General features: G+C 22.8%; 2 protein-coding genes across 3 annotated transcripts in view; one reads left to right on the forward strand and one right to left on the reverse strand.

The window, feature by feature from the left end:
• LOC132920369 (uncharacterized) overlaps positions 1-12,942 on the reverse strand; it is a 202,870-nt gene that overhangs the window by 122,201 nt on the left and 67,727 nt on the right.
• Positions 797-4,202, forward strand: LOC132932375 (uncharacterized). 2 transcript variants are annotated; one of them, XM_060998730.1, is made up of 11 exons: positions 797-1,285; positions 1,428-1,544; positions 1,686-1,751; positions 1,826-1,888; positions 1,997-2,059; positions 2,180-2,368; positions 2,464-2,532; positions 2,603-2,743; positions 2,816-3,072; positions 3,159-3,318; positions 4,021-4,202. In XM_060998730.1, exons 1-11 carry the CDS (start codon positions 1,093-1,095, stop codon positions 4,128-4,130), a joined length of 1,428 nt encoding a protein of 475 aa, XP_060854713.1. In that variant the 5' UTR covers positions 797-1,092; the 3' UTR covers positions 4,131-4,202. The 2 variants fall into 2 exon arrangements, with proteins under 2 accessions (XP_060854713.1, XP_060854712.1); XM_060998729.1 differs by having other exon boundaries at positions 798-1,285; positions 2,174-2,368.

Consider the following 12,942-nt stretch of genomic DNA (forward strand, 5'->3'; position numbering starts at 1 on the left):
TATGGTTAGGTTGTATAAAAAACTCACCATTATCAATTCGTTTACCCAGTAAAAGTGCTAAGCTAATTTCAACCAGACTATTGCATCTCAAAATATGTGTTACGTGTGATTTTGCTAGAATACCAAGGGGTCTTAATGAAGTTTTGAGGTGGAAGGCCACAGAGTTCAGGACATTTATTTTATATACTGGGCCTGTTGTGCTTCAATCTATAATAGGTGAACAGTGTTATGAACATTTTATTTCCTTACATGTTTCTATGACTGTTCTTTTAAGTCGTACACATGAACGTCTATTAAATTTTATTGAAAAACTTCTAAATTATTATGTTATAAAATTTGGTGAAATGTATGGAAAAGAATTTATGTCACACAACATTCATGCTCTTCTCCATCTTATTGATGATTACAAACAATTTGGCCCATTAGACAACTGTTCTTGTTTTCCATATGAAAATTTTATGCAATTATTAAAAAAAATGGTTAGGAGCAATGCAAAACCTTTGCAGCAAGTTGTTAAACGGTATGAAGAACTGAATATGTTTGGTAGACTTACAATTGATAAGAGTAAAAATTCAGATTTTTTTAAAAATATTCATTCTGATGGCCCTCTAGGTGAAGGCTGTTCATCCCCACAGTATAGAATTTTTACTAAAAACAATTTTACTATTAAAATAAAGTCATTATCTGATTGTTATGTGGGTTATTATGATGCTACAAAAGTTCACATTATGAAAGTTGTAAATATTTCTTACCATCCTGAGAGTAATAATAATGTGTTTGTGGTACAAATATTCAATACTGTAAAACCCTTTTATGTTACACCAATTAATAGCTTAAAGTTAGGTATTGCTTCTGTTTCAAATTTGTCAAATAACTTTTTAATATGCGATGTAAATAAGTTTGGTTTAAAAAAATACATGTTACTTAATACCAATGATAGTAAAACTAATAATAATACAATTGCTTTTCCTATATTACATTTTTAATAAAAATAATTTTAATTATTTTATGTATGTAAAAATTTTTTTATTGTAATATTTGTTTATTGTTATTATTATATTGTATAATTAAATTGAACAGTTGCTGTATATAATGGAATATTCTGTTGTTCATTTTATTGATGAGAATACTGTAGAAGGTGTTCCTAAGAGCTGGGTTACGGAAAATGGGACATGTGCTTGGCCATGTAATCAAAACAATGCCCGTAAAATGATCGAGCATAAATATAAACCGAATAAACAAGAATTTAAATTTTATAAAATAAGAGAATTATGTTCAAACATAAGTAAGTTTTAATTTTGAAAAATTATGAAATTTAAAATGCATGAATTAATATACTACATTAAACATTTATTTGTATTTTGGATCTTAAACAATAACCTTATAAGAATTACATATTAATTTTAAAATATTCAATATATTAATAGAAACTTTAGCAGAAGCTCGGTTCAAAGCTAAACGTGCTGAGCTAACTTCTGACCTGTCAGATGACGATATCAAGATTAAAAAACGGCCTGTATCTGCAAAATGTCCTGTATTTTCAGGTATTTGTAACAAATTATATAGTTTATTTAATTATTTTTATTTTGTTTAATATTACTACAATTATTTAAAACAAATAATGTTTTAAAATTATTTTAATGGTAGGTATTAAAAATAGGATCTAATGTTTCTTTTTATTCTAGATTCTGATGAACAAGAAATTATGGCTATACCAGTAGTACATGAAAGTAAAAACGGAAAAAAACAAGGTTAGTATCATAATAATAATAATAATGAAAAAAATTATTCAAATGCCTATAACCAATGTTTCTTTTTATTCTAGATTCTGATGACAATGAAATCATGGCTATATCAGTACATAAAAGAAAAAACAAAAATATTCTAGGTTAATATCATCATAGTAATATAAAAAAAAACATCATTTTAATAATTTTTGCCTTAAAATAATGTATTATAGTGAATTATTTTAATAAAGTATATTTATCCTTAATAGAAACAAAGATGACAAAAATTGTCAAACATCATTTAGAAGAATTTGAAAAACCCATTAATGATGGTGAGTATTTTTTTTTTAGCCAAAAAAATCTTATGTATATAATATCAAATATTTTTAGATACAATTTATTATTATTCAACAAATTTATTTAATTCAAATAATCAACTTTTTAAGTTCCAGATTTTAAGTCAAGCAGTAATATAGCATCTGAACATAAATTGAAAAATCTGAAATATAATCAAGAGGTATTTCAGGGTTTCAAGGTAGATAAGTTTAAAAAGCCTGGATGGTCACCTTCGCCAAATAAAATACAATGTATACTTTCTCCAAAAGATAGTGAACAATGGTCACCTTTTAAAAATAATTCAGGTACAATTTATATAGTTATTATATATTTTAATATATAGTTAATTTGTTGTATAAATTATTTTGCGATTTTGTGATGAATAATTAATAATTTTTAGATCAACTTGTACTGAAGAATACAACTACTCAAAGCAGTTTTAAAAAAATTAATCCTGACTACAATGATGGTAAAATATATAATAATAATTTTTAAATCTATATTGTGGATAATTTAAAAATATATTTAAATATTTACAGCTACTGAGAATTTAACTTTTAAAAGAAAGCTTTCTTACGAAAGTAGTTCAAAGTCAAATAGCTTATTGTTTCTGGACAATATTTCTGATAATTCTGAGAGTAAAAAACCAAAATCTCCTTCAGTTGGTGCTGAATGTACTGGTAAGAATAACTAAAATAATCTGTTTGATGATGTTGATAATTTTATTACCTACAATGTTTCTAAATTTTTAGATAGTGAATTCAAAAAACAGATCTTACGTCATATAATGTATTTTAAAGTTGAGCTGCAACATATACTATCCAATCAAAATGAAAATTCTGAAAGATTGCTGTCAATTGAAAATCTATTGGAAGGAAAATCTAAAAATTATATGACTAACTTAGAGACTATTTGCATGTTAGATTGTCCTTTGCCAATAGACAGTGAAATAGACTTAAACACATTAGAAGACAAAGCCTTAGGAGATTTGGAGTTTAAAAATAATTTGGTAAATACAAACACTCGACTATTATTATTATTACTAAAATGTTGTATTTTTTATATTATAATTATTAATTGTCAATGAAATTTCAGATACACGAGTTATCCTGTGTGGGTGGGAAAAATTTGAAATCAGCTGTTAAAAGAATTATGTCTAAACTATTTACTAATAGTTTTCTCTCACAATATTCATTTTCCGGGAAGAAGGGGAAAAAGAAATTTTGTGATTTATTTATTCTTCCTATAATTTTAAGTAAGTGTTCAACTTGAAATTGTATATTACTTTAAATACTTAGTTTTAATTTTTGGAACTAATTATTAAGATAACAAGCTGTTTGTATTTACTTGCTATAAAGACTGTGCATAATATATTATACAGCTAGGTTGGTTAATTCTTTAAATGCTAAAAATCTTTTGGCAAATAAATAAACAATAATCATTTAAAAATGTCCTATTAGAGATTTTTAAATGTACTATAATACAGCTAGTGTACTAAAACTAATTGAGAACACTTGATATTTCTGTGTAGAGCCCTGCAATTTTAATTCTATTTTTAATTGTTATGACATAAAAATATACATTCTTATGGTCCATGAATTTTTTTTAACTTAATTAGGCATGCTTAGTACAACTTTTTTTAAATGACAATCACTTATTATTTTTTAATGAATTTTAAGTTTAACTAACTTTCCAAGTCCAAAATTGATTAAGTTACAGCAATTCAACCAATAAACCTAAAAAAATGTGTGTGATTTTTAATCTTTTGATTGTAACTGAAAATAATTAGTTTAGAATTTGTTTAGGATTATTCTAGAGTGACATTTTTACCCCTATTTATTAAGGTGATATATATTATAATTTACACTTTAATTTGTGTATAAATTATAACTTATAGCAGAAAAAACTTAGTAATTTAACACGTTTTGTAAAATTGTAAATGTATTTTTTGTTTTAGAATCTATAAAGAAACAACTGAAATTTAAGAACACTAGTGATCACGAAATTGAAGAACCAATCAAATTATATTTAGCTCAAGCACCATTTGCTAATGCAAATAAAAAATAATTATTATTTTATTATATGTTGTATTATTTGTTAAAATAAATGATATAACAATAAATTGTTTTCATTTTTCAATGATAAACCTATACAGATATATATATATATATGTGTGTGTTTTTATATTATGTATTATGTACATACCAATACCTGCAAATTACATATATGACTTAAAATATAATATTAATATTAAGTATAAGATACAATTTATAATATATTATATTAAATATAATTTTGATAAAATAAATGATACATATTTAATTATCATGAGTCAATGTTAATTAAATCATAAAAACAGTAACAAGAGAAATATTTAAGAATATGAAATAATTAATATTACTTATGATTGAAGCACAATATTTAATAAATATTTTTTAAATAATGTGAAATAAATATATAATTTTGGGGAAATATTTAAAAATGTATCCCCAATCAATGACCAATGTTCTACAAATATTATTTTTAAATAATATTTAAAAAATAATCATTGTTCAATATTAGGTAAACATTTATATGTTACTTGGGAAATATCATATATAATTATAAAACAAATAAATGTATTTCTGATTCACTTAGAATAAATAAATTAAAATTAAAATATGTATTAGTGCATTTTTTTTCTAAAGATCCTTCAAAGGATATACCTATTTAAGGTAGGTATTTTGATAATAACGGTTTATTTTTGTGATAGATATTTATAGGAAATTTAACTTCTTTAAATGCGTATGAAATATAAATATTAAATATAATTCATATAAATTATAAATATAGTTAAATAATTTCTAGGCACTGATTTGGCAATACACATGATATGTTTCTGCCAAACTATTGTGTATAATGTGCATATTTTATTCTTCTATTTTGTGCTTGCATTCGCAATGTTTAGCCAATGCATATTATATTAGTATATTTCTACCATGTATTGCCATCGAAGCATTGAATAATTTTGATGCATTAGGTTTACACGACATAATGGTACTCAAGATCCAGACATGGGTAATAAAAATACGTATATAATATGTATATGGATACTATTGTCGTTTACCTACTATATTATATGCTGATATGTATAAACGTCTGCTGGAATCGTCGAAAACGTTTAAAGTTATATTCTTATGTTTTCATTTATGAAAAGACTTATATTATACGATTTATACGCTATATAAAAATATTTTATTATTTGGAAATCGAGAATGATTTTCTTAAATTGTAACTTTAACGTTTATTATTAATTTATGCAATAGAAAAGTTTTATTTTATTTCGTCTCCACATCGGTATGTATTTAAGTATCGTTAACGTTAGCAAGAATGAAATATTTACCCATACTGCATAAAGTTTACAAAAAGATCATTAATCTTCAGTCGAGTAATCTAATAGGTTTTCCTTGTATCGAAGTTATCTCGGTTAGAGTGAAATGGTCTGAAATTGTGTAAACTGTTATTGTGGACTTTTTCAGGAATAGTGTCTTCATAAAAACAATTTACTTAAAAACAAAAAGGTGGACACAATAAAGATAGTACAAAGTTTTAAGCACAAATTGAATAAATAAGATATAAAGTGTAGAACATTTTTTGATTCGTAAAACCTAATAGTCTTATTTAATTCATTATGAAAGCTTGACAAATACTGTATAGAATTTTCAGTAAAAAATCAATTTATTATTTTATATATTAAAAGAGAAGAGGCCATGAGAGCCCTGTGATTTATACTTTCGAAAATTACAATTATGTTTTCCTAGAACGAATTTTTTTTTATCCTTTAATTATAGCAAAATATATTATCTTTTAATTTAGATACATTTAAAAAAGAATAAAAGCATAGTTAAGATCGATAAAATAATATTTTATCTCTGATAAAATTGTATAACGGGTACCTCCTATATATATTATTATTATTATTATTATTATTATTTATTATTTATTAATAATGTATTACGCCATTGTTAACAGTGGCCATTGGGATGTATTATTTTATATTTATACATAATTTTTAAGTTATCATTAAAAATAAAACAAATAGTTTTATTACATAAATTATAAACTATTTTTGTAATAGGTATAGTTAAAACAGGTTAATTATAATATGATAGTCAAAATAAAATATTTATTAAACAGAAAATATTGTTTTTGTTGGCACTTAACATTATATTTTGTTAATTAGAAAATAATAAAATGGTTTAAATAGATTTATTGAAAGTAAATCGTCAGTTTACCTGAGTTGAGTGTAAACAAACAATACATTTTAACACTATAGAGTTAATACAATCAATAAGTATAAAACATGGATAAATTAATATAATTTATTAAAAAAAATATGTAATTTGTATTATAAATATAAAATTATGATACTTTGATGTATGAAGATTATTAGTAAAGATAAAGAATAATAAAAATATTGATGAACTGTAAACAATTTTCTATATTTACTTATAAACTATAATATTTTAGTTTCAAAGGGTACCTAGTTGATTTGATATTAACGTATAATATTTTAATATCAAAATTGTGCCAGTCAATTGTAAATTTCTTATAGAATTTGATGTAAGTTAATATATTTTTAGTTTTTTGAATTTTTTAATATTTGGTATTGCCAAAATAAACAACCTTTTGTTAAATATGAAACAGTTATTAATCTAGTGTATTTAATTATTTTTATTAGAACAAAAGTGTAGTTATAAAATATGTACGATTTTAGTTAGTATTCTACCAAAATAGCATTTTTATCAGCTCCTGATAGGTATTATAATAATTCTCTTTATTCCTAGTAATATAAATATAAACCAAATGCTATATAATGATAGGAAACAAACTCAATTATCCTCATCATCTTATAAGTTCTATTAATAGGCACAAAAAACACTATTCAACTCATAAAATATCTCCATTTATTGGAATTTTATTATAATATTAAAACCAATAAGAATACAAAACTTTCGTAATTTTTTTTTTTTTTATTGTTTCTTATATGATTTACATTATTAAAAATAGGCAAGTAAATGATTTTAAGTATTTAAAGCTTAAGGTATTATTTGTTATAGTTTACTTTAGCACTGCATTATAAAAAACATACAAATTAAAGCACTATTTGTTTTTTAGAATGGACTCAATAATGTTTTTAACAATATACGAAATAAAAATGTAAACATACTAAGACTATGCAATTCGTTATACTATTATAGTTATAAATTATGTATGACCATTCAAAAGTTGTAATCCATTATTGGAGTATTACTGTTTATATAGATCTATAAATATTTCGCTCTTTCACTACGAACGGATAATTTGCTATGTACATTATTTAGATTCATGTTTTTTTGTTTTACACATTTGAACGTGTATATTAAATCTGTTTACTGAAGATTTTTATTGAATATAGTGATAGAGTGAAACAAATATATTAGTAGTATTTCCATAATTATTTTAAACCACCAATGGTACTATAGGTGCATATACTTTTAACAATGCAACAATTGTCTGAGGTACTATTTATTCTCGTCTTACTAATGCATATATAATATCTTTCTTATATAAAACGAATGTAAAAAAACAAGTAAATAAAGAATAAAATTCAAATCTCGGTTCAAAAAAAAATATTTTATTACAAATGAGTAAAACTTCAAACAAATTCATATTTAAACTATAAGCTATATGTGCTATAAATTATAAACACTATAAGCTCAAGACACCAATGACCTTGTACCCGAGTATATAAACTAGATTACAATGAGGATTAAAGAGGAAATGACACTTAATCTAGTGTACGTAATAATAGCATAACTAGGTACTTACACTTGTGCTTAAAAAAAAAAAAAATATCCTACTCTTATCGGTACAGATTTAGCTACGTATGGTGAAAATTATGACTATTTATATTACAAACATAATATGATACTATAATATTATACTATATAGTTTATAGGTATGTACTTATCAAATCAGTTTAGAATTAATTAACTAGGTAATTACTTAATACATACAATAAAAATTGATCGACCATTAGAACACGTGGAAAATGTACATATTATATAATATGATTAATGATAAATAAAAATATATTTATAATATTGTATAAAAATGTTTAAATTTACTCTGAACTATCATTTTTATAATATCTATACATGACGAATTGCATTTATAATAGTTTTGTGTTAATATCACATTTAATTGTAAATAGATTTTACATGATACGGAAAATATATAAAGCTTATACAATAGCGCTGATACATTTGAAATAATTTTCTATTTATTCAATTTTATTTTATTAAAATGTATAATGTGTATATAATTATATAAATATTTAAGAACACAAAGTTTAAAATATTAAATTAAGTGTTGTGTTAAATGTTATTGGAATTAGAAGACTTATATTACTATATAGTATATGTATATAATATATTTTATATTGTAAAATAATGTGTATATTATGATTTTAAATTTTAAGGTGAGCGATGGATGTATTGATTTTACAATTATGTGTGTTTTTGTTGTCTGCCAATACCTTTTGGAGTAGTACTTTGAGAATGGTTTTTACAATAAAATTAGATCTAATTAACAATTTGGATGATCAAAAATTAATTATTTTCAGTAATTTACAAAATAACAGGGAGAGACAAAAATTAAGAAAATTAAGAAATGTTTATACAAAATCAGTTTTCAATAAAATTGATATTGATTTTTGTTTTAATCCCCAATTTAATAACTATAGATACAAATGATACAATTAGAGACTTAAAATGTACAAGATATTCATTATAAGCAGGTATTAGCATTTACAAGAGACACCATAATTTTCAAAATATGCTGGCTTATTTGTACTATATGTGTATGTATTATATTTGATATACCTACACAATAATATTTTCAAAATATTTAGATTAATTTTAAGCTATTTTCAACGTTCTTCTATAAATAGGCATTGATTTAAAAGTGAATAACGAATAATGATGATGTATGTATAGATATAATATAATAATAAAATAATTTATACTATAACAAATGCGATGTGCTCGGCAAATATTATTTCAACCTACCATATCACTGATTGTAAAATAAATTACTATAATAGCAATATAAATATAATAAAATAAACTTATATATATATATATATATATATGCATTGATAATCTCTGTTTATAATCGTTTTTCGTATGCAATTATTTATCATTGAATTCAAATTTATCACATCCATTACAATAGTGACTACTCAATTCAATTCATATTTGACACTTACTATACATCAGAGCAGTACCTATTTACCCGCTTTTTATTATGTGTTTGTACAATTATAGTATTATATAATATTTTTAAATCAAGATACTTAAAAAATTCAAAAATTTAAAAATGGATAATTTAATTGTTCTAATTGCTTGCTCTATAAATATAATAAAAATATGCCTATGCTATTTGTTCTTTATAAAGCATCAGATTATAATACAAAAGTTCTATTAAACATACATAATACAATCTTTGAACATTTAATCTTGTTTATTTAATATGAATAATTCAAAAATACATAAATCGCTTTATCCTTACAACAAACTATGAATCACAGTAGTTAAGCCAACGAATTATCTTATATCAGTAAGATATTATAATATTTAAGTATCGTGTTTAAGGGGCCATCAAAAATTGAGACTGCTATTAAAATATATGCACTTAACGACTCAACATATCAAAAACTTTATATTCCCTGTCATTGAAAAAAGTACTGAAATTATCAATATTCAATTCAACAAATTGTTTTATTTAAATTTATATGAGACGAATCAAAATCAACTTTCGGTATTTTATTACTTGCTACTTGCAACATTGGGGTACCTCGTCAAAACGTTGCTCCTTATCATACCAAGTATATATTATATATATCATATTTAAATATTTTAAAGTGACTTTGAAAATAAAAAATTTGAAATGCAAAAATATAAACTTAAAAAGTTTTTCTTAATATATTTTTAATTTATAGTGATAGGTACAAAAAATATTTTGTTTTTTATTTTATTTTATTTTTTTATTTTTATTTTTAACAATTAAAAATGTATTATTTATAGCTTGTAAGTACATATTATAGTATTTAATCATGATGATGATGACATGACTTGTGATAATAAAATGTTATTAAAATGTTCAATGAAGATGATGTTAGTAAACTATATTAGGTACTGCAATCTCATCATAAAGAAATAGTTCTATTAAGTGAGAATACATTATTTTCTTTTGCTAGTTTATCTATATTGTGGGATTATTTAAATTATATTAGAACATTTTTATCAGTTAAAAACATTCATACTGTATTATTACTATTATTGCAATTTACAACGTAATTCTATTTAAATAAACTAAAACTTTGGTAAATTAAGATGTAAATTACGTAAACATGACTAGTTTGGCCTCGAGTTTACTTGAAACCGTTATCGTAATAGAAAACTTGACATTCATTGCTTCATTGGACTAATAGTATTTTTATAAATATAAGCGGTTTAACACTGTAAACACAGTACCTAACTAATATGTTGGTGATTTTATTTTGCTGTAATTTATAATTAATTTGAGTTTGTATAATAATTTATATTTTAAACCACTATAATGTTATAATTTTATAAACTGTTAAAATATTGTAAAATTGTCGAATCTAATAAAACATCTATTATTATTATTTTCTTTTTAATTAGCACATAATATCTAAAGGAAATTTGTTTTTTAGGTGTTGATTCATAACCTTGGATATTTTAAAATATGATGTTACATTTATAACAGTGATTTTGATTATAATAACTGAATAAAAAAATATATAAAATCAATTAATATTAGCTTTACAGAATTTATTTTACGAAAAATTATTTAAAATTATAATTACATAATACTATGATCAAACAATTAATATTTTAACATATTATTAGAACATTACGAATAACTAATATCTCTATTAATAAGTTATGATTTGTATTAATGGCTTAGCTCTTATAGCTTATGATTCGTGTATTATTCATTTTGTTAGTTGAAGTCATAGAATAATTAATATTTAATAATGTTAATAAAATTATAAATATCTATATGATATAAAATATCTCTATTAAACATTCATTGTTATTAACAGAAATAAAAAAAAACTCTGGAATTCTAGCTATACATATTATAAGTTTTGTCCCATCTATTAGTTAACTCAAATCTTTGTAAAAACAAAAGAGTTTTGACGTATAGCTGTTACAATTAAATACATAGTACAAGATCATACGTAAAACAACAAGAAAATTAAGTAATGTTTTTTAAAAAATTGGTAAAATCTTTAAATAATCAAGCAGATATTTAAAGGTCTAACTCTGCAGTATATTTTAAAATAAATAAATATTCAGATATTCTACATTTTTAGATCAGAAATCTTACGTATTTTAATGTTTAATTGTTAAATAAATGAATCATTATTAAATAAGTTAAATCGATTTTATCAAAAATTAAAATATGACATAATATAGTGTAATTAAATGATTACACATAGTTTAATGTTATCTAGTAAATTATTGGTCGCTTATATTAATGTTATCGCTGGGATGCTATTTGAACATGATATATGACTATAAAGTATACCTACCAATATTATTTATCCAGATATTATGTTTCATAATATTGTTCCATATTATTACATACATGTATTATTAATGAATTCATTTTTATGTGTACATGTACTCTGATACTCATACATCCATATTATATTTATTGGGCTGAACCCTATTAACCAGAATGGTATTATATACCATATATTATATATTATATAAATTAGATTAAAATAACAATAGCAATAATAGTAATAATAACAAACTTATACAAGAGTAGTAAAAGTACATACATTTCAAAACCATTTTAATAAAAAATAATAATTTTAAATTTTAAAGGTAGGGTATGAATTAGCAATAGATATTAATGGCCTCGTGGCTTATTTTTTATATAATTATATTCGAATTGGGGATTATGAAAGAAGATAAATTAATGGGGAAATAAAATAAATAATATCCACATAGACATAATATCAATAATTTGTATATATTAAGCATTTTTACTGCATGCATAAAATATTAGAACTGTACTAAATTAACATCATAATAAACACTTAACGACAAAACATAGCCATCTAACGATCTAACATATTTATATAGTAATCGCAATAATTGCACAGATTAATTTTTCTTTACACTATATCCATCTTATCAATGGCTATATGACTCTGATATGAGTGCAGAATGTTCATAAAATGCATACAAAGCATAAAATCTTGGTTAAGATAAGATAAATTTAAAAAAAAAATAGTAGACAATTATAAAACTGTTGACTTTACCGTGTTTGCGGATTTGCAACATGGAGGAACATAATATTGTAATTTTCATAAATCGCGGAACTCTAATTATAATTACTTTGTTCGTGTTTAAGTGATCTTACGTAAATGAGGAATCAAATCACATCACGCCTAAAGTGTATTCAAATAATCCATTCCCTTACGATCACAGAACAAATGAATACTACAATAGGTTTACAATTATATCAGTGTGTTAGTATACCTATTAAATTGTGGTCTCAAATTCTCAACATAATGGGGTGAAAGACGATTATGAACACTGATAAATGTGAATAAGTAGTTACTTATTTTATTTTTGTACAAAAAAAACTCTTATCTCATTTTTTTTTTGTCAAATTAATTCAACACTGGTGACTAACCAGTAATCAAATAATTACGGTTTTCTTTAGAATAAAAAGATATTAAACTCTTATCATATTTTATCCAGCGTTATTACCTATATATAACAACAAATATTATGTAAATATAATATAT

The sequence above is a fragment of the Rhopalosiphum padi genome, chromosome 1, assembly GCF_020882245.1.
Source record: "Rhopalosiphum padi isolate XX-2018 chromosome 1, ASM2088224v1, whole genome shotgun sequence".
Classification (NCBI taxonomy): Eukaryota; Metazoa; Arthropoda; class Insecta; order Hemiptera; family Aphididae; genus Rhopalosiphum; species Rhopalosiphum padi.

What these genes read in the sequence shown, in the direction of transcription:
- LOC132932375 (XM_060998729.1), top strand. Translation starts at nt 1,093, where the DNA reads ATGGAATATTCTGTTGTTCATTTTATTGATGAGAATACTGTAGAAGGT. An exon ending in TAAAAACGGAAAAAAACAAG is followed by an intron (nt 1,752 to 1,825) that starts GTTAGTATCATA and finishes TTTTTATTCTAG; the next exon opens with ATTCTGATGACAATGAAATC. An exon ending in ACCTTTTAAAAATAATTCAG is followed by an intron (nt 2,369 to 2,463) that starts GTACAATTTATA and finishes AATAATTTTTAG; the next exon opens with ATCAACTTGTACTGAAGAAT.